The sequence below is a fragment of the Bos mutus genome, chromosome 14, assembly GCF_027580195.1.
Source record: "Bos mutus isolate GX-2022 chromosome 14, NWIPB_WYAK_1.1, whole genome shotgun sequence".
NCBI lineage: Eukaryota > Metazoa > Chordata > Mammalia > Artiodactyla > Bovidae > Bos > Bos mutus.
This window is the reverse complement of record NC_091630.1, coordinates 50,414,957-50,436,190: the sequence shown is the minus strand read 5'-3', so window position 1 is coordinate 50,436,190 and position 21,234 is coordinate 50,414,957. Positions and strand designations below refer to the sequence as shown.

General features: G+C 41.0%; 1 protein-coding gene across 1 annotated transcript in view; it reads right to left on the bottom strand.

Annotated features, from left to right (window-relative positions):
- CPA6 (carboxypeptidase A6) overlaps positions 1–21,234 on the bottom strand; it is a 295,184-nt gene that overhangs the window by 159,823 nt on the left and 114,127 nt on the right. Inside the window, exon 2 of the mRNA XM_070382835.1 lies at positions 2,745–2,820. Within this exon, the coding sequence (XP_070238936.1) occupies positions 2,745–2,820 (76 nt within the window). The remainder of the gene's footprint in view (positions 1–2,744; positions 2,821–21,234) is intronic.

The window sequence follows — 21,234 nt, the reverse complement described above, 5'->3', positions numbered from 1 at the left end:
TCGAGTTAGTGATGCCATCCAACCATCTCATCCTCTGTCATCCCTTTCTCCTCCTGCCTTCAATCTTTCCCAGCATCAGGGTCTTTTCCAGTGAGTCAGTTCTTTGCATCAGGTGGCCAAAGTATTGGAGCTTCAGCTTCATCATCAGTTCTTTCAATGAATATTCAGGATTGATTTCCTTTAAACCAGTCAAGATTGACTGGTTTGATATCCTTGCAGTCAAAGGGACTCTCAAGAGTCTTCTCCAACACCACAGTTCAAAAGCATCAATTCTTCAGTGCTCAGCCTTCTTTATGGTCCAACTCTCACATCCATACATGACCACTGGAAAAACCATAGCTTTGACTAGATGGACCTTTGTTGGCCAAGTAATGTCTCTGCTTTTTAATATGCTGTCTAGGTTGGTCATAACACAGCAGTAATAACAATACCCAATTCATTGTGTTGTTGAAATGAGGCAATTCTGGAAAGCACTTAGCACTGTGACCATCACATGCTGACCGTGAGGGGCCGGATGTAATTGTCTGTGACATGGACTCAGAGTATCATCAACACTTGAAATATTAACTCCAACTCCCTCCCCTTCACTCTGCTCCCCTCTTTCCTCACCAGTCCCTTCCCCTAAGCCCCTTCACATCCAAATCATTTCCTTCCCTGGTTTACTCCCTTTCCTTAAGGACCTAATGAAAACAATATACAGGAACGTATTTTTCTGTACATATTTTTTCTGTATATGATTTTGTGTTTTTCTTAAGTACCAAAAGTCATGATGTGAATGTGCTGTTATCAGGGTCTACGGTCTTGTCTGCGCTTAGCATCTTTTGGTTTCATCTACAATGACTGATGAGTTTATGAGGAGTCCCCACAGTTCCCACTGATATAATGCTATTGCTTTTGATAATGGTAAGTGATTATCACATATAGAACTATGCTATTTCATTTTCATAACTCTATAAGGCCTACCAGGTAAATATATTAACAAAATGGGGAAAAAGTCCTTTGATGAACAATTTTTTCCCCAATATTTGGTTCAGAATATTTGTTCCCTGAAATACTGCACACTAAAATGTAAAGGGGGCTCTTTTGCTTTTCTAGTGATATGTCTGTTACTGCTGCTGCTGCTAAGTCGCTTCAGTCATGTCCGACTCTGTGTGACCCCATAGACGGCAGCTCACCAGGCTCCCCCGTCCCTGGGATTCTCCAGGCAAGAACACCGGAGTGGGTTGCCATTTCCCTTTTCCAATGCAGGAAAGGGAAAAGTAAAAGTGAAGTTGCTCAGTCGTGTCCGACTCTTTGCGACCCCATGGACTGCAGCCCACCAGGCTCCTCTGTCCATGGGATTTTCCAGGCAAGAGTACTGGAGTGGGGTGCCATTGCCTTCTCCGAGTGATATGTCTACCACACGTCAATGGAGACAGACGCTTGTATTTGAACCTTGCTTTGTTTCACTGCAACTTTTGAGTCCCTGGGGTACTGTTCAAAGAGTGTTCAGGTATTGCTGCTAAAAAATCTATAATGGGGTTGATGATCATATGTAACCAGAGGTAGCTCAATGTCAGTACCCAGAATCAGGGATTCTTTTGAAGGGGAGAGGAGATTTAGGAAATGCCTGGCAAGCTCAGCCTCGTTGGTATTGGAGAAAATCACAAGAGTTTGGAATAAACTCCTGCATCCTCATTCATGAGCCCTTGTCATGAGACTCCAACTTAAATTGGCACTGCCTGTGTAGGAACCATGGATGAGGAGGAAGCAAGCAATCAATAAAAGTTCAAATAAACTTCCTTTGCAAATAAAGTCAGTATCTGAAGGGAAAACGGCAAAGAGAAACATCAAACCAAAAATAAAACACCCCAAATCTGATAATTATACATATCTCCAGAAGCTACCGAATTTATCCTTCCTCTGTCATCCCCCTAACACCATCTACAGGTAGAACTGTATGCCAGTCCTAGGACACTTGTTTGTCTATCCCACACTGAGGTTAATGAGATGCCCTGGTAAATATGCTTTGCTTTCCATTAAAATGAAGCTAGAGCACCACAAACTTTATGGGATGCTTCTGTGCTTTGTAGGCTTGGAAAAGAGACCATCAACCCCATTTCTCATCATAACCTTTTAGCTAAAGTTAACACTGAATTATGTATAGTAATAGGGAGATGAGAAATCCTCTAACTCTAAAATCCATAGAATTCATCAAAGATTGAATAATCAAAGTCATTCAACCTTTACCAACAGAATCCTCTTATCGGACTCACTGAAACATAGCAAAATTAATTAACTTGAGTTTCTAGCTTATTTTCCTCCGCTCACGTCTGCTTGAAGTTTTAATTAGAAGGAAAGTGTCTAGATAATCAGCAAGAAGATTTCAAGGAGGAGAAGTGAAGCTCTGGAAAATTACTAACTAAATTCTCTCATTCGTTAAGAAAACCTTACTGAGCTTCTAATGTTCAAGACACTCATTGAGAATAGAGCATCAAACAAAAATAGACAAGCTCTCTCATGAAGCTTACATGCTACTAAGGGAGATGGAAAATAGACTGGTAAATAGAAAACTGGTCAGATATATACAATTTGGAGTAACCTTAACTGTACGTTCAAGGCACTTCCAGGTTAGCTCTTAGCATTTTTTTCCCATGGCTAAGAGTCCAGTGATTTTTTCCCATGAGTCCAGTGATTCAACCTCAGTCAGCAAAGCCTTGTAAACACATATGAGCATAATGACAAATGAGTGGACACTTGCTTACCTTCAGTTGGTGGCATATTTTCTTCAGTACAAACGCTTCCTCTTCTGTATTGGGAGTAAGTCTTATCACCTTATCACTATAATAAAGGGGAAAAAATGGTGAGGTATACCCTTTAAAAATAAAGATACAGCCATTTCTATATATATATATTTTTTTTTAAACTGCCTTTGCATTTAGAAAAAACAGCAAAATATTAGACTGGCCTATAGGAATTTTATTGCATTCTTGGTACTCTGTGATAGTTTTCATCTTTTTTCCCCTCTGTCTTAAAACTATTAATTTATTTTTTCATCAGTTTTTGAAGATTACAAATTTACACTCAAGCAGAGAAAGGTAAAAAAACCAGTGACAGTGGCAACAGGACAAGAACTTCCATGATATCTCAGAGCAGACACTGAGAAGGAAAATTCCCGATGACAGGGAAAAAAAAAAAAAAGCAACAAAGCCTACTTAAAATTTTTAACTTTATGCTGAAAAGGAACGTGACTTTTGATAAAAGAACCCATGACATCCATACACAGTGGAACATTTCTGATTTGGATTCTTCCCCCATTGAGAACATAAAGATAAGCCCACCTCTAAGGGACACCTTATTTCTTGAGTACACAGCTTACCAACTGGTATGAGAGACCAAACTGGAGGGAACCCCCTGCCCCCATTGTTTGTGGCCATTAAATACCAATGGCTATAAAATTTTTGTTATTTAATTTTTATTTTTTAAAATTATTGAGGTATAGTTAATGTACAATGTTGTGTTGGTTTCTGGTGTACAGCTGTCATTCAGTTATATATATATATATGTATATATATTTTTCTTTTTCATATTATTTTCCATTATGGTTTGTTACGCAACACTTTGAAAGTGATAAAAACTTAAAATTAATTTTTACAGCCATTAAAAATTTTCCACGGTTAAAATTACATCTGAACAGTCTACACAGATTCTGAATTGCCTAGGAAGACTAGAGGTGTCATGCTTTCCACCAGTGAGCTCTCTGCAGTGGTACTTTTCCCCCAGGTGTGCCAGACATGTATTATCACTTTCTAATTTTGTCATGATGAGCTTGAGAAGCACAGCGCACAACTATACATGTATAACCGAATGACTGTGCTGTACACCTGAAACTAACACACTGTAAATCAACTACACTTCAATAAAAAAATTAATTTATCATAGTAAAAAACCCCACAACTGTTCAATGAGTTTTTCATGGAGTAGAAACTTACTAAATATTTATTAGCAGATTGGTATAAAGGAGATCATTGAGAATAATTGGCTTCCAGAGGAAATGTAAGGAAAAATGAAGTATAAGAAGAATGAGTTTTTCCATCATCTTCAATGGCATTTTACAATGACTGCAGACAAAATAGAATGTTATCAATACCACATATATAAAGCACAAAACAAAAACTCTAGCAGTTCAGCCACAGCTTCTTTCTCCAGCCTCAAAGTTGTATCAGAAGAAGGATGGAATTTATGAGCTTTTCCATGGTTTTACCACTTAGATGAATTGCAGTCTCAAAGACTAAGTTAAGATGAATATGGAGGACATCAGAGCCCAAGGGAGACTTTGGATTTGTGGGACAGTCATTCTTTAAGGCTGTGTGTCCATTTCCCATAGTTTTTACTTTATGCTTTCAAATGACCCTGTTATACCTTCCTTAGGCCTATGAGTTAAAAGACCCCTGGCTTGCTGAGTGATAATTTAGCATGTTGTACACACTCCTACTCAGTATGGTTTTGTAGCTTTTGCTTTTGTATGCCTCAAAAACATCATACAGAACAACCTCTTGATACCTGTGTCATAAAGTCCATTTTCCTGGAAAGAATAAAAAAGTAGAAGGAAAGGAAAAAAAAATTAAGTCACTATAAAAAAAAAAACTTCGAATATGACCTTTGGAATTTAAATGCAATTACACCTTTTCTTTCATTCTTTTTTTTTTTTACACATTTCTCTGACCTTTGTTTTTTCTGGATTCATCATATCCTGGCCTCTCCCACCTGACCCAATATAATTCTTGGCAAAGAACAACTCCAATGGATGATACAGTTGTTTTTTGAGGGATGGATCGCTTGACAGGTTGCTGAAAAACACCTCCATCTGGGGCCCTGTCAGCTCCTCAAGAGTGCAAAGAAAGCAATCTGTAGCTGTTTTACAGCCATGGGTTGTTTTTTTTTTTTTTTTTAAGATGATGGATAATTCAACCTGGCAATTGGTTCCTCCTCTGTGAGTACAGTATAAAAGGGGACCACCCCTGGGATTATTAACCCTGAAAGTGATTGTTCAAACCCAGTTTTGTCATTTTTACCACAAGAACTCCACTTCATCTCAGCTTGTAGAAATTTTCAGGTGTGACTTGAGAAATGTGTTTATTACCATTTGATTACTTATCAAAGAACAGAGAATAAGGAAAGCTATTTTGCAAAGCCCATGAAATGTCATACTTTTTTGTAAGCTTATAAATTATATTGGTAACTAGCCAGTAACCAAAACCCAACAGCTCTTTATTCAGCATGTAAGACCAGTGCCTCCCAAGTGCCCCATTTGTTTTACCAAACAGAAAGCTTATTCTCCCTAGATCTGTTAGCTAGTCTTTTTCAAAGTGGTAAACAATAATTCTTGGACTGCAAGGAGATCAAACCAGTCAATCCTAAAGGAAATCAACCCTGAATATTCATTGGAAGGACGGATGCTGAAGCTGAAGTTCCAATACTCTGGCCATCTGATGCAAAGAGCTTCTCATTAGAAAAGACCCTGATGCTGGGAAAGACCGAAGGCAAAAAAGAAGGGAGCAGCAGAGGATGGTTAGATAGCATCACCAACTCAATGGACATGAGTTTGAGCAAACTCCGGGAGATAGTGAAGGGCAGGAGAGCCTGTGTGTGCTGCAGTCCATGGGGTTGCAAAGACTCAGACATGATTTAGCAACTAAACAAAACCAGCAAAACAAAAATTCAGGACCACAAACAGGAAAGTTTCAGGAAGTCAAGTAGCTACTGAAATTAGGAAAACTAGCTGTGCACAACTATCAGAGAAGATGAACCGAGGCTTCCTTCATAAAGTGAAAGTGTTAGTGTCTCAGTCATGTCTGACTTTGCGACCCCATGGACTGTAGCTGCCAGGCTCCTCTACCCATGGGATTCTCCAGGCAAGAATACTGGAGTAGGTTGCCCTTCCCTTCTCCAGATTTTCCCACTCCTTTATAATGTATCAGTTTTTTTTCAACCACTAGGTGGCAACATCATTTTAAGGCCCCTTGGGATTAAAAACAGTGACTCAAAGGTCTGAATGCAGGTTAAGGTTAGAGGCATGAGTGGGCAACCAGCTACTCATACATATGGGCACTTGTAAGTCAGAGATTTCTAACTCAGCCTATATAAAGTTTCCAGAAAGACTGCACAGATGTTTTTAATTACAGTTTAAGGATGTAGTATAGACAACAGGTAAGTAATCTCCCAATATTTATTAATATGCATTCACTAATGCTATACTGATGTTCTGTCCCTTTATCTTACAGGGCAAATGAGGTTTTTTTGTAATGTTAGCATCAAGTCTGGTTGTAAATTTGATGACTAATTCTTATGTACCATGCGTGCATGCTAAATTGCTTCAGTTGTGTCCAACTCTTCACAACCCTGTGGACTGTAGCCCACCAGGTTCCTCAGTCCATAGGATTCTCCAGGCAAGAATACTGGAATGTATACTATGCCCTCCTCCAGGGGATCTTCCTGACCCCAGGGAGTGAACCTGCGTCTCTTATGTCTCCTGCATTGGCAGACAGGTTCTTTACCAGTAGCACCACCTAGGAAGCCCTTATGAACCATAGCAACCATATGAATAAGAATAAATAAACTTAATTGATTTAAAAACTATTATAACCTAGAGGGGTGGGATGGGTTGGGAGGTGGGAGGGAGGTTCAAGAGGGAGGGGACATATGTATAACTATGGCTGATTCATGTTGATGTATGACAGAAACCCATACAACGTTGTAAAGCAATTATCTTTTGATTAAAAATTAATTAAAAAGAAACTATTACTGAATGTTTAATGAGATACTAAGTGAAGCCAAACAGAAAGACAAATATACTGCTTATATGCAGAATCCAAAAAAAAGGATACAAATGAACTAATTTACAAAACAGAAATAGACTCACAGACACAGAGAACAGATTTATGATTACCAAAGGGGAAAAGGGTGGGATAAATTAGAAGATTGGGATTAACATCTACACACTATAATATGTAAAATAGATAACCAACAAGGACCTGCCATCAAGCACAAGATACTCAACGTCTTGGGCTTCCCTTGTGATTTGGCTGGTAAAGAACCCACCTGCAATGTGGGAGACCTGGGTTTGATCCCTGGGCTGGGAAGATCCCCTGGAGAAGGGATAGGCTACACACTCCAGCATTCTTGCCTGGAGAATTCCATGGACTGTATAGCCAATGGGGTCTCAAAGAGTCAGACGACACTGAGTGACTTTCACTCAATGTCTTGCAGTAACCTTTAATGGAAGAGAATATAAAAAATGCGTGTATGTGCATAACTAAATCACTTCACTATACACCTGAAACTAATACAATATTGTAAATCAACTATATTTTAATAAAAAATTGTAAAAATGTCTAGTGAGAATATAATCTTAGAGAAGAGAATTCAGAAAGAGATTCCCATCTCAAACTTGTTACCATCAGTCTGGGTCTCAGGGTCCTTGTTGCAGGAGTGGGGGATGAACTCCCAGTTGCCTTTTCATTATATTTTAAAATTAAGTTTAATTATATATACATTTAAAAATTTTTGAAGTATGGTTGACTTACAACATTATATTATTTTCAGGTGCACAACATAGCGATTCAATTTTTTATATAGATGACACACCAAAGTTACAGAATATCGACTGTCTTCCCTGTGTTGTGTATCTCTGTGACCCATTTATAACTAGTAGTCTTTTTTAAACCCCTTCACTTGCTTCTCCCCTCTGCCCCACCTCTCTCAATTGTAACCACTAGCTTGTTCTCTGTATCTATGAGTCTATTTCTGTTTCATTTGTTCACTGGTCTTGTTGTTTGGAGAATCCCATGGATGGAGGAGCCTGGTGGGCTACAGTCCACGGGTCGCAAAGAGTCGGACACAACTAGCGACTTCACTTTCACTTCACTTGTTTTAAGTCACACATATAAGTCTCCTACAAGTTGCAATGCAGGAGACCCAGGTTTGATCCCTGGGTCAGAAAGATCCCCTGGAGAGAGCGGATGGCAACCCATTCCAGTGTTCTTGCCAGGAGAATCCCCATGGACACAGTAGCCTGGTGGGCTTCAATCCATGGGGTCACAAAGAGTCAGACATGACTGGGCAACTAGGCACACAGGCACAGAAGTGAAAACATATAGCATTTGTCTTTCTCTGACTTTTGTCACAAAGCAAAATAACAAAGAGTATATTGTTTGAGTTCAGTGCCTGCCGTAGTCATTGCTATGCCTTGATCACACCACAACTATAGAAGAACATCTGTTTATGTCAATTTGGGACTTCCCAGGTGGCTCAGTGGTAAAGAATCTGCCTGACAATGCAGGAGATGCAGGGTTTAATCCTGGGGTCAGGAAGATCCCCTGGAGAAGGAAATGGCAACCCACTCCAGTATTCTTGCCTGGAGAATCCCACCGGCAGAGGAGCCTGGTGGGTTACAACCCATAGGGTCACAAAAGAGTTAGACATGACTTAGCAACTAAACAACAACAAATGGGTGATTTGAGAGTCCTTTTCCTCAGCCTCTTTTTGAAAGACACAGATGTGAAGCTCCAGATTTTTCCTCTGTTTCCTGGCATGACCTTTCACAATTAATGCTTACATCAAACTCTACATTTCCTTGTAAGTTAACAGAGCTAGTATATGAATCCATGTTTATAAAAATCAAAATATTACAGAGGTACCTCTCATACCCACTTCCCTAGGAGACCAAAACCTTCCTCAATTTCTTCCAGCTGAGTGGAAAGTTTTTCTAGCTGCTTTGAGGTTATCTGCTTTATACACACTTGCTTCTAGAACCCCATTCCTGTTCCACTGCTGGCATTAGAACCCCATCCTCAGTTTGAGGGCCCCATTTCAAAGTCCTGACTCCCAGACTACAATGCATCAGTTTTTCTTTCCATTTCAGCTTTGGTTTTTCTTTTCCCTCAAATGTTTGGCACCTGTAAGTTTTCTCTTTTTTTCTTTCTCCAAAGCTCAGTTATCCACTAACTGATAGGGCAGTAGCATCATGCACTCTGAGGGCAAGTTGCCAACATCACCTGTGTGGCCTTAGGCAAGGTTCTTAACTTCTCTGTGTCTCAGTCCTTCTCTCAGTGGATTGGGGAGAATTGCACTTAATTCATGGGCTATTCAATGAGTAGGGTTAAAGGAGCATTCAAGTCAAGTGCTTAGAGTAATACCTGACATATAGTCAGATATCGGAGAAGGCAATGGCAACCCACTCCTGTACCCTTGCCTGAAAAATCCCATGGACGGAGGAGCCTGGTAGGCTGCAGTCCATGGGCTCGATAAGAGTCAGATACGACTAAGCGACTTCACTTTCACTTTTCACTTTCATGCATTGGAGAAGGAAATGGCAACCCATTCCAGTGTTCTTGCCTGGAGAATCCCAGGGACGGGGGAGCCTGGTGGGCTGCTGTCTATGGGGTCACACAGAGTCGGATACAACTGAAGCAACTTAGCAGCAGAAGCAGCACAGTCAGATATTATAGATGTTTGATATTATTATTACATTTTGGCATTTTCCCACTTTATCCAGTATTAATACTTTGAGAGTTCCTCATGCATCCTTCCTTCATATTGTCTCCTGTCCTAATCTGTTGAGCGGAAGAATGAATAAGTTTCTCAAGAAGAAATGGCTTGAAGCAGGCCTTCGGGGGGCCTCAGAATGTGTGACCTGTCTGCAGTCTCCCTTCCAGCTGTCTTTTTCTTGGTAACTGCTTCCCTGGGGACCATACCTAACTTGACACCTAACTTAAAGACAATCTGTGGATGGTAGGGTGGAATGACAAGTGAGTCCTGCCCAGCTGGGCTCCCTCTACCGCCAGCGGCAACAGGCGATCAGCTGACACAGTCAGATCCTGTCATGGGGAGTTTGCGCTTGAGACCTAGAGAACAGAGGATCAGTTAGCTTGTAGGGTCTGGAGCAGGGCACTGGACTCAGAACTGCCGAGTGACCAAAGTCATCAAGCAGGAAGCTCCGGACACAACCCTTCGTGATGATCGTTTGGTTTCAGGACCTGTGTTAGAAGCAGTTCCCCTCCTTTTGTGTTTCCTTATGATAAACTTCTGGGCTTCCCCGGTGGCACTAGTGTTAAAGAACCCGCCTGCCAGTGCAGGAGACATAGGAGCCACAGGTTCGATCCCTGGTGGGGCAGATCCCCTGGAGGACGGCAGGGCCACCCACTCCAGTTTCTTGCCTGGAGAATCCCATGGACAGAGGAGCCTGGCGGCTACAGTCCATAGGGTTGCAAAGAGTTGGGCATGATTGAAGTGACTTAGCAAGCATGATAAACTTCTATCATCTGATGTATCGGGAACATGTCTTTTCTAAACCTAATAAATGCACCAGTATTAAGAACACAAACTCCAGTAATTCAGTTTTTCATTCCTGTCTCTAAGTCACTGAATTTATCTTTTCTGATCCAGTTCTATCTCATTCAGGGAAGAAAAAAGACTAAGGTTGGATTCCAATCTGGGCTTCTCCACTTGACCAAGCTGTATAAACATTTAGAGCCAACAATACCTGATCCTTAATTGGGGAAACACTAAAATATTGTCATATAAGGTTTTTGTGAGAATTTTTCTTTTTTATTTAAAAAAATTATTTATTTTTAATTGGAGGATAATTGCTTTACAATGTTGTGCTGGTTTCTGCCTTACATCAGCATGAATCAGCCATGGGTATTCATACGTCCCCTCCCTCTTGAACCTCCCTCCCCCACCTCTAGGTTTCCACAGAATGCCAGGCTGAGCTCCCTGTGTTATAAGCAAATTCCCACTGGCTATCCATTTCAAGGATATGTGGTAAGGTATATGTCTCAAAGTTCCTTTCTTGATTCCTCCCAGCCTCTCCTTCCCCCACTGTGTCTACAAGTCTGTTCTCTATGTTTGCATCTCTACTGTTGACCTGCAAATAGGGTCATCAGTACCATTCTTCTAGCTTCCATATATATGTGTTAATATATGATATTTGTATAACAGACTCTAGGTTCATCCACCTCAACAGAACCGACTCAAATTCGTTTCTTTTTATGGCTGAGTAATATTCCATTGTGTGTGTGTGTATATATATACACACACACACACATACTGCAACTTCTTTATGCACTCATCTGTTGATGGACATCTGGGTTGCTTCCACATCCTGGCTACTGTGAATAGTGCTGCAATGACACTGGGGTACATGCATCTTTTACAACTGTGGTTGTAAAATATCATTTGACCACACTTTTTAAAAGTTATGTTATATGCCAGGCCAGAGAAGGCAATGGCACCCCACTCCAGTACTCTTGCCTGGAGAATCCCAGGGACGGGGAGCCTGGTGGGCTGCCGTCTCTGGGGTCACACAGAGTCGGACATGACTGAAGTGACTTAGCATAGCATATGCCAGGCACAGTGGTGGGTGCTATGGATACAATAGTTCCTACCATGATGGGCTTATACTCATAGTCCTGGAGAGAAACACCTGTCTGAGATACACCTAACTTCTCACAGCCTTTCAGTGCATAGCTGCTGCTGCTAAGTCGCTTCAGTCGTGTCCGACTCTCTGCGACCCCATAGACGGCAGCCCATCAGGCTCCCCCATCCCTGGGGTTCTCCAGGCAAGAACACTGGAGTGGGTTGCCATTTCCTACTCCAATGCATGAAAGTGAAAGTGAAAGTGAAGTCGCTCAGTTGTGCCTGACTCTTAGTGACCCCATGGACTGCAGCCTACCAGGCTCCTCTGTTCATGGGGTTTTCCAGGCAAGAGTACTGGAGTGGGGTGCCATTGTCTTCTCCATCAGTGCATAGTAGCTACTATTATTACCTCTACAGAAAAATATTTTTCTCACCCTTTCAAACTTAAAGGGCTGAAATAGGTTGCTTTTCCAAGTGTGTTTCACTGTAAGTATCAGAAGCAACCCATGACTTAGTTGTGTGTATTTTTAACTTTCTTTGGTTATTGGTAGTGTTTTTATTTCTTAACATTTTCACATGTATTTGAATCTAATCATTGATCAGTTTCTCTGTTTGGGACTATTTCCTCTCTTCTCATTGGCATCTGAAACACACATATGGATAGTCTCATTATTTTCTACAACCATGATTTATATATAATGAAGAGGGAAAATTTCATAGTCTTGTAGTAATGGATTCTTTATTGGTACAAGCTACCCATGTTCAGTTTTTTAATAAAGGCAATTTACCAGATGTGGAAAAGGGCTTCTAATGTTGCCCTTCACAAGGTATTAGATAAGATGAGTGTAGTGGATGTTTTTGATTGCCCCTCCTAAATCTATTTCCCCTCTTTAAACCCTAACAGAACTGACTTGCTCAGAGAAACACCCCCAGCCCCATATCAGGAATGAGTCTTGTCAGCCAATTAGAGCTTGGATATCCCTTGCAGCTTTTGTTAGTCTGGAGGTCTGGAGATGGCCACGTGCTATAAATGGACTCAATCAGGTTTACGGGAAGGACTGATATTCCAAGGTTTAAGGGAAAATAAGATCCATTCTGTTGTTGGGCATAAACAATGTGTAACCCTGCTTGCCGTGGCAGCATAATTAAGAAGAGAGTGAACTTTGGGGAGAATCAGATTCTTTGGACCATTGGATAGAGAGACAGAAAACCCAGGTCTTTAATGATCTTAGAGAATCAACCAACTTTCAAGCTTGTTCTGCCTCCGGACTTCCTGTTATATAGCGTAAAATTTATAGTGTAACATTTTTCTTTATTCTGTAGGCCAGTTTGAGTCATCTGCTTGTAACCAAAAGCATGCTGCACAATAACAGTGATTTTACTTATGGCTCTTTGTAAGAATTATATAAGGAAAACCAATGGAATAATTACATTTAATGTTATTTAACAGTAAACACTCATCTCACACACTAGCAAAGTAATGCTCACAATTCTCCAAGCTAGGCTTCAACAGTATGTGAACCATGAACTTCCAGATGTTCAGGCTGGATTTAGAAAAGGCAGAGGAACCAGAGATTGAATTGCCAACATCCGTTGGATCATCAAAAAAGCAAGAAATTTCCAGAAAAACACCTACTTTTCCTTTATTGACTATGCCAAATCCTTTGACTGTGTGGATCACCACAAACTGTGGAAAATTCTTAAAGAGATGGGAATACCAGACCACTTGACCTGCCTCTTGAGAAATCTGTATGCAGGTCAGGAAGCAACAGTAAGAACTGGACATGGAACAACAGACTGGTTCCAAATAGAAAAAGGAGTACTTCAAGGCTGTATATTGTCACCCTGCTTATTTAACTTCTATGCAGAGTACATCACGAGAAATGCTGGGCTGGAGGAAGGACAAGCTGAAATCAAGATTGCCGGGAGACATATCAATAACCTCAGATATGTAGATGACACCACCCTTATGGCAGAAAGTGAAGAGGAACTAAAGAGCCTCTTGATGAAAGTGAAAGAGGAGAGTGAAGACGTTGGCTTAAAACTCAACATTCAGAAAACTTAGATCATGGCATCTGGTCCCATCACTTCAGGAAAAATAGATGGCAAAACAATGTCAACAGTGACAGACTTTATTTTTGGGCACTCCAAAATCACTGCAGATGGTGACTGCAGCCATGAAATGAAAAGACACTTGCTCCCTGGAAGAAGCTATGACCAACCTAGACAGGATATTAAAAAGCAGAGACTTTACTTTACCAACAAAGGTCCATCTAGTCAAAGCTATGTAGTCATGTATGGATGTGAGAGTTGGACTGTAAAGAAAGCTGAGCACTGAAGAATTGATGCTTTTGAACTGTGGTGTTGGAAAAGACTCTCGAGAGTCCCTTGGACTGCAAGGAGATACAACCAGTCCATTCTAAAGGAAATTGGTCCTGAATATTCACTGGAAGGACTGATGCTGAAGCTGAAACTCCAATATGTTGACCACCTCATGCGAAGAACTGACTAATTAGAAAAGACCCTGATGCTGGGAAAGATTGAAGGCAGGAGGAGAAGGGGACAACAGAGGATGAGATGGTTGGGTGGCATCACCAACGTGATGGACATGAGTTTGACTAGGCTCCAGGGGTTGGCGATGGACAGGGAGACCTGGTGTGCTACGGTCCATGGGGTGGCAAAGAGTTGGACACGACTGAGCAGCTGAACCGAACTAAACTGTAAACAGGTGGCGCTAGTGGTAAAGAAGCCATCTGCCAATGCAGGAGCCATATGACTTGGGTTTGATCCCTGCGGGAATATCCCCTGGAGGAGGGCATGGCATCCCCCTCCAGTATTCTTGCCTGGAGAATCCCCATGGACAGAGGAGCCTGGTTGGCTACAGAGAGTCACATAGAATCAGACACAACTGAAGTGACTTAACATGCACACAATAGTAAACAACATATTTCACATGTGGGAAAACACATATTGATATTCTTTCTTTCCTCCCTGAATACCGTTCTCTAAAACACCCGTTTAATTTTGATGGCAGCTTAAAAAAACTGTGTGTGTTTTCAAAAGGGGAGATATACTCAATAGCTAAGACTCATCTTTCATTTGCAAGAAAAATAGGACAGTTTAAAATATTTGCTGAATTTTCTGAAAGCTTGTATCTTGTGGAAGAATGAATAATAGGCTGTTCACTTATTGAACAACAACAACAAAAACCCCTCATGCCCAAGGACAAAGAAGTCTATTAAGTAATCCCATCTAGAAAAATTAATGTTCACATGTAGATTCTATATTAGAGAGGTCTCAGAGCTGTATTTCCCTTGTTGAAAGATTGTGTTTTGATGCACATGAAAAATTTCATTAAAAAGCAATAAATAAGAGGCAACTTGGCAGAGAATACTCAAGAGAGCTAAATGGAGACTCCCTTCTTTGGTCATAGTTTATAGTTGCAATATAAAGTACTCAGAACATGAAGAAGCTCCCTGTGGCAGTTTGCCTAGAACATGAACATTTAGACTTCACTCTTGGATCAACATTAGGCAGAAGTGACGACCTTCTTTTTGTTGTTGCTACAGTTATTTTCCCGAGAGAGAAAAGAAAAACATAATCTTCAAAAGCCTTACTCTTGTACTTCACTTTGTAGCAGACAATTTCTCAAGAGGTTGAATGCCTACCCTGACATCTCATATGTAATGGCTGATCAAGAAATATTTGCTGAATTGAAATTGGCTTTGTGTAAACTGCTTTTAAATTTCTGAAATTGGCTTCCATTGTGTGGTTTGAAAATTCCCTGCTCTCTTATTAGCACAGGTTGGAGAGGGAAAAAGCAATGAAATGTAACCCTACCATGAAGTTCTTTTTTTCTTACAGTAAAATATTATCTTTATTATGTCTCAAGGACTTTTGTGTATTATTGTCAAATAATTATTTGACAAGTTCTTGTGATATTGAATAGGACTCAATCAGAGAAAACTTTTACCACAACAGAGAACAAACCATTCATTCAACAGGTATCTATCCATGCAAGTCCCAAGGTGGCTATAGCCATGAAATTAAAAGACGCCTGCTCCTTGGGAAAAAAAAGCTATGACAAACTTTGTGTATTAAAAAGCAGAGACGTCACGTTGCAGACAAGGTCTGTATAGTCAAAGCAATGGTTTTTCCAGTAGTCATGTACATATGCAAGGGTTGCATCATAAAGAAGGCTGCACACCAAAGAATACTGATGCTTTTGAACTGTGGTATTGAAAAAGACTCTTGAGAGTCCCTTAGACAGCAAGGAGATCAAACCAGTCAATCCTAAAGGAATGCAAACCTGAATACTCATCGGAAGGACTGAAGCTGAAGCTGCAGCTCCAATACTTTGGCCACCTGATGCAAAGAGCTGACTCTTTGGAAAAGACCCTGATGCTAAGAAAGATTGAAGGCAGGAGGAGAAGGGGGTGACAGAGGATGAGATGGTTGGATGGCATCACTGACTCAATGGACATGAGTTTGAGCAAGCTCGAGGAGATGGTGAAGGACAGGGAAACCTGGTGTGCTGCAGTCCATGGGGTCGCAAAGAGTCAGACAGGACTTAGTGACTAAACAAGAAGGACAGAATTGGCTTACAAAGGGAGAGAGAGAGGCTAGATCCAGGTTAGACTAGAGGTAGAGACCACAGAACTCACTGCTGAGTTTATATATAACCAAAGCAGAATTAGAGAACAATCACAGACGACCACTACGTTTTGGCCATTAGCTGAGACTGAGAAGACCGGAGGCAGGTTTGGTGGAAAGATCAAGCTCCTTTTTCTTTCTGGACATGCTATATTTGAGATCCTATCAGGCATTGGATAAGGTGATGAGTCAGTTGGATTATATGAATTTGGGGTTTGGCAGGGAGCTGAGGTCAGAAACGAAAATTTAGAATACATTAACATATGGTTGGGGCTTCCCAGGTGGCTCAATAGTAAAGAATACACCTGTCAATGCAGGAGATGCAGGTTCGATCTCTGGATTGGGAAATGGTGGGAAATGGCAACTTGCTCCAGTATTCTTGTCTGAAAAATCCCATGGACAGAGGAGCCTGACTAAAGTCTAGGCAGTCACAAAGAGTCAGACGCAACTGAGCAACTGAGCACAGGCATGTGCACACGCATGCACACACACAACATATGGTTAGTATTTAAAACCCCGATACGCATTTCTCCTAACTAGGGCAAAGAATGTTTAGAGAATAGTAAAATGTTGTAAATAGGATTTGGATTTCCCAGAAGCTGTTGGCCAGACTTTCTCTTTTCCTAGTTATTACTTCATTCTGTTTGTAACCCTAGGATTTGAGAGTTCAGTAGAAATCGTATGAGGCAGGAGAGCTGGGGAGAGAACAGCCCTGCTACTATGCCACAAGACACACCTCATACATACAATGCTGGTTTTTTATTACAGTGTCTCTCTCCACATACCTCAGCTCTAAATCTGAGTCAGGGTCAAATGCAACTCAAATCACATATAGAACCAAGGGAGCTTAGGTTTTTGTAGCCTTTGCTGGCCAGAAAGACACACAAGCAGAGGCTGCAGGAGGTGCTGAGAGAGCCAATCTAGTGTCCGCCCCGCTGATCAGCAAAACATGGGCACTGGCTTTTAATGAGGCTTTAATTCTACAAGAGATTTGAAGAACACTTATTAGAAATTTGACATGCAGAAGTATTTTTTCCTTCTGGTGCACTACTGGGATGAAGCAGTTATAGAAAGCTGTGGCAAATTTCCCTTGGAAGCTATGAGCCAGTTTTCTAAATTAGACTTTAATTTGTTAATCAAAAACAAGAATTGACTGAAATTACTGGGAACCGAACTGGGAGATATAGTCAATGAAACGGGAAAAACACAGCAAGATCTGTTTACATTCTTGCCAAATGTATTCCTCGGTTTGGAAATTTGGAGTTTTTGTTTTTTTGGTTTTTTATGATGTTAATTTTGTTTGGGAATGCTTTTTAACTGGGAAACATTCTCATATTGTGGAAAGGGATTGGTCTTTATATCTTTGGAGGTGAGTGAGTTTATTGCTTTGTGTATATACAATTAATACAGAACGTGGGATTGAGAGGGCAAACTCATAAGTTCATTGCAGCATCATTCACAATAGCCAAGATGTGGAAATAACCCAAGTGTCCAGTGCTGGATGAATGGACAAAGAAAATGTGGTATGAAGATGCAATGGAGTAGTATTCAGCCCTAAGAAAGAAGGAAATCTTGCCATTTGCCACAATGTGAATTGACCCAGAGAGCATCACACTAAGTAAAATAAGCCAGACAGGGAAAGACAAGTACTATATGACCTCACTTGTGAATGGAAACTAAAAAAGCCAAACTCATAGAAATAGCAAGTAGAATGGTGGTTGCCAAGGGCTGAGGGGTGGAGGGCATGGGAGATTCAGGACAAAGTGTACAAGATCTCTGGGATCTGGGAATCTAGTGCACAGCTCTAGGTGACTATAGATAATAATATTGTACTGTATACTTGCAAGTTACTGAGAGAACAGAACTTTAATGTTCTTCCCACCCATAACAACAACAACAACAAAATTGTAATTTATGAGGTAAGGGATGTGTTTAACTAGCTCTATCATGGTAAACATTTCACATTATCATATTGTGATAATATGATATCACATTATGATATCATATCATTATGATATATAAATATGATATCACATATTTAAGGCATATTCACATTATGCCTTGCTGCTGCTGCTAACTCGCTTCAGTCATGTCTGACTCTGTGTGACCCCATAGATGGCAGCTTACACAAATTTAACATGTCAATTATATCTCAACAAAGTTAGAAGAACATCAGAAGTGGAAGTCTTGAATTTTTTTTTGAACTTTTTTTCTTTCTTTTTTTTTAAATTTTATTTTATTTTTAAACTTTACATAATTGTATTAGTTTTGCCAAATATCAAAATGAATCCACCACAGGTATACCTGTGTTCCCCATCCTGAACCCTCCTCCCTCCTCCTCCCCCCATACCATCCCTCTGGGTCGTCCCAGTGCACTAGCCCCAAGCATTCAGTATCGTGCATCAACCTGGACTGGCATCTCGTTTCATACATGATATTTTACATGTTTCAATGCCATTCTCCCAAATCTTCCCACCCTCTCCTCTCCCACAGAGTCCATAAGACTGTTCTATACATCAGTGTCTCTTTTTGCTGTCTCGTACACAGGGTTATTGTTACCATCTTTCTAAATTCCATATATATGCATTAGTATACTGTATTGGTGTTTTTCCTTCTGGCTTACTTCACTCTGTATAATAGGCTCCAGTTTCATCCACCTCATTAGAACTGATTCAAATGTATTCTTTTTAATGGCTGAGTAATACTCCATTGTGTATATGTACCACAGCTTTCTTATCCATTCATCTGCTGATGGACATCTAGGTTGCTTCCATGTCCTGGCTATTATAAACAGTGCTGTGATGAACATTGGGGTACACGTGTCTCTTTCCCTTCTGGTTTCCTCAGTGTGTATGCCCAGCAGTGGGATTGCTGGATCATAAGGCAGTTCTATTTCCAGTTTTTTAAGGAATATCCACACTGTTCTCCATAGAGGCTGTACTAGTTTGCATTCTCACTATCTGGCTCTATAAATGTAACCAATTCTGGAACACTTCAGTCAGGGGTTAAGAAATATGATTGTGTAATTAACACCTCAGTTAAGATGCTTTTGGTTTCAAATAACAGACAATCCATCTTACAATGAACTAAATCCTATGGGAAATTATTTGCTTATCAATGAAAAGTCTGGCAATAAGTCAGCAGAGTTTGATCAGGGCTCCAGCTTGATTTCTCCACAATTCTCTTAACTTTGTTCACCCAAGCCCCCTTTACTCACTGTCACAAAATGGTTGCAGCAGGCCCAGGTCTCATATCCATACACCACACTGTTACCAAGAAGGGCTTGCTTTTCCTTTTCAACTACTGAAAGGAAAGAGTCCTACAGATTTGGATCATTAAGATGCTAAGCTCATCCTTGAACCAATCATGGTGGAAGAAGAATGTATTCTTCATGTTGTCTAGGCTCACTCCTGCAGATGATGATGGGAAGATGGTGGTGATGGCGGTGGAGGTACCGTAAAAACACATGACTACTTCACGATGAGGAAATACACAATGTTTGTGTGTATAAACCAAGACGCAATCCCAAGTGCACTTTCTTTCCAATCTCTTGACAACTGCCTTTCCTAGATTGCACCCAGGATTAGTGGGATGCTCAGGGGGTGGAGCGTGGGTGGCAGTGTTGATTTGGCAGTTTTTAATGTCCATGCACATGAGGCACAAACTATAGGAGTGGGAGTGGAGAATATTTTTACAGGCTCCTACAAGCCAAAGCCTTCTGGAAGAATATTCTGAGGATACAGACATTTTGGCATTTAACAGTGACTCAGGAGTAAGTTTAATTAAGAATAATCAGTGAGGGGATGTTAATATTAGCAGTCTAAAATTAACCGCACAAAAGCTGAAGAATCAAAGGATTGTCAGCTCTTTCAAAGGCAAAAACTAAACTGTATTTCTTTTGTCTCCCCAAAAGGAATTTACATGAAGCTTAATGGCTTTGTGATTCTATAAAGGCCTTGACTCTGCAGTGCCACCTGTTCAGGCTGCACTTTAGTGTCTTCTTACTAGGTACTTAACTTTCCCCATTTGATGGATAAAATCTATATGATGTAGGCTTTTTGCTTTATGAATGGCCAGATCTTGGGAAGAAACACAGATCTAAAATGTTATTGAAGTCTGGAAATTTGGAATAGTGGGGAATTTCTGGAATTCAAATGGCTTTATTTGTATTCTGCAGCACAGAATATGAAGGAGGCTGCTGCTGCTGCTGCTGCTGCTAAGTCGCTTCAGTCGTGTCCGACTCTGTGTGACCCCATAGACAGCAGCCCACCAGGCTCCCCTGTCCCTGGGATTCTCTAGGCAAGAACACTGGAGTGGGTTGCCATTTCCTTCTCCAATGCATGAAAGTGAAAAGTGAAAGTGAAGTCGCTCAGTCGTGTCTGACTCTTCGAGATCCCATGGACTGCAGCCTACCAGGCTCCTCTGTCCATGGGATTTTCCAGGCAAGAGGACTGGAGTGGGGTGCCATTGCCTTCTCCGATGAAGGAGGCTAGGGCCCCTGATTGACAAACATCAGAGACCTCAGCCCTCCTACTGGCTTCCCTCCTGCCCCGAGCCACACCCCTCTACCTTTTGTAATATGATATGGGTTGGAAGAGGATTGAAGGCAGTTGATGAAGAGGGTTTGGTACAGGGTGGGTGCCAATTTATGTAATCTTTTTGACGATATCCTTCTCTGAGTAAGGCTAGGATCAGAGCTCTGTGGGAATCATATTATTCTGACATGTCTATGCTGGCCTCTTCCTTTTCTACGTTACCCCAGGCCTGGAGGGCTCACAGCAACAGGAGCCCAGATACACCTCAACTTCCTCTTCTGCACTTTAAAATTCTAGTCCTGGCTTTCCCATCACTAGCTGTGAGACTCGAGGTGAATGACTTCACCTCTGTGATCTTTCTGTAAGACATGGTTAATGTTGCCCTACATTGTAGCACAGCCAGTTGGATCAAATTAGGGAGCATGGAGGCATTCTCTGCAAATTGTCAAGTTACACAATGGGAGAGAGTTATTTAGTCTCTCCAACACCAGCAATGGTCTGCAGTGTTTCAACCCTGCAGTCTTTCAATGTGCCTGAGGGTTTCTTTGTTGTGGTGGGAATTCTCATTGCAGTGATACAATTTGCTCATTCTAAAAAGCAAAGCACTAAGATGCTTCTACTTTATAAAATTAGATACAGGAGAAAAAGG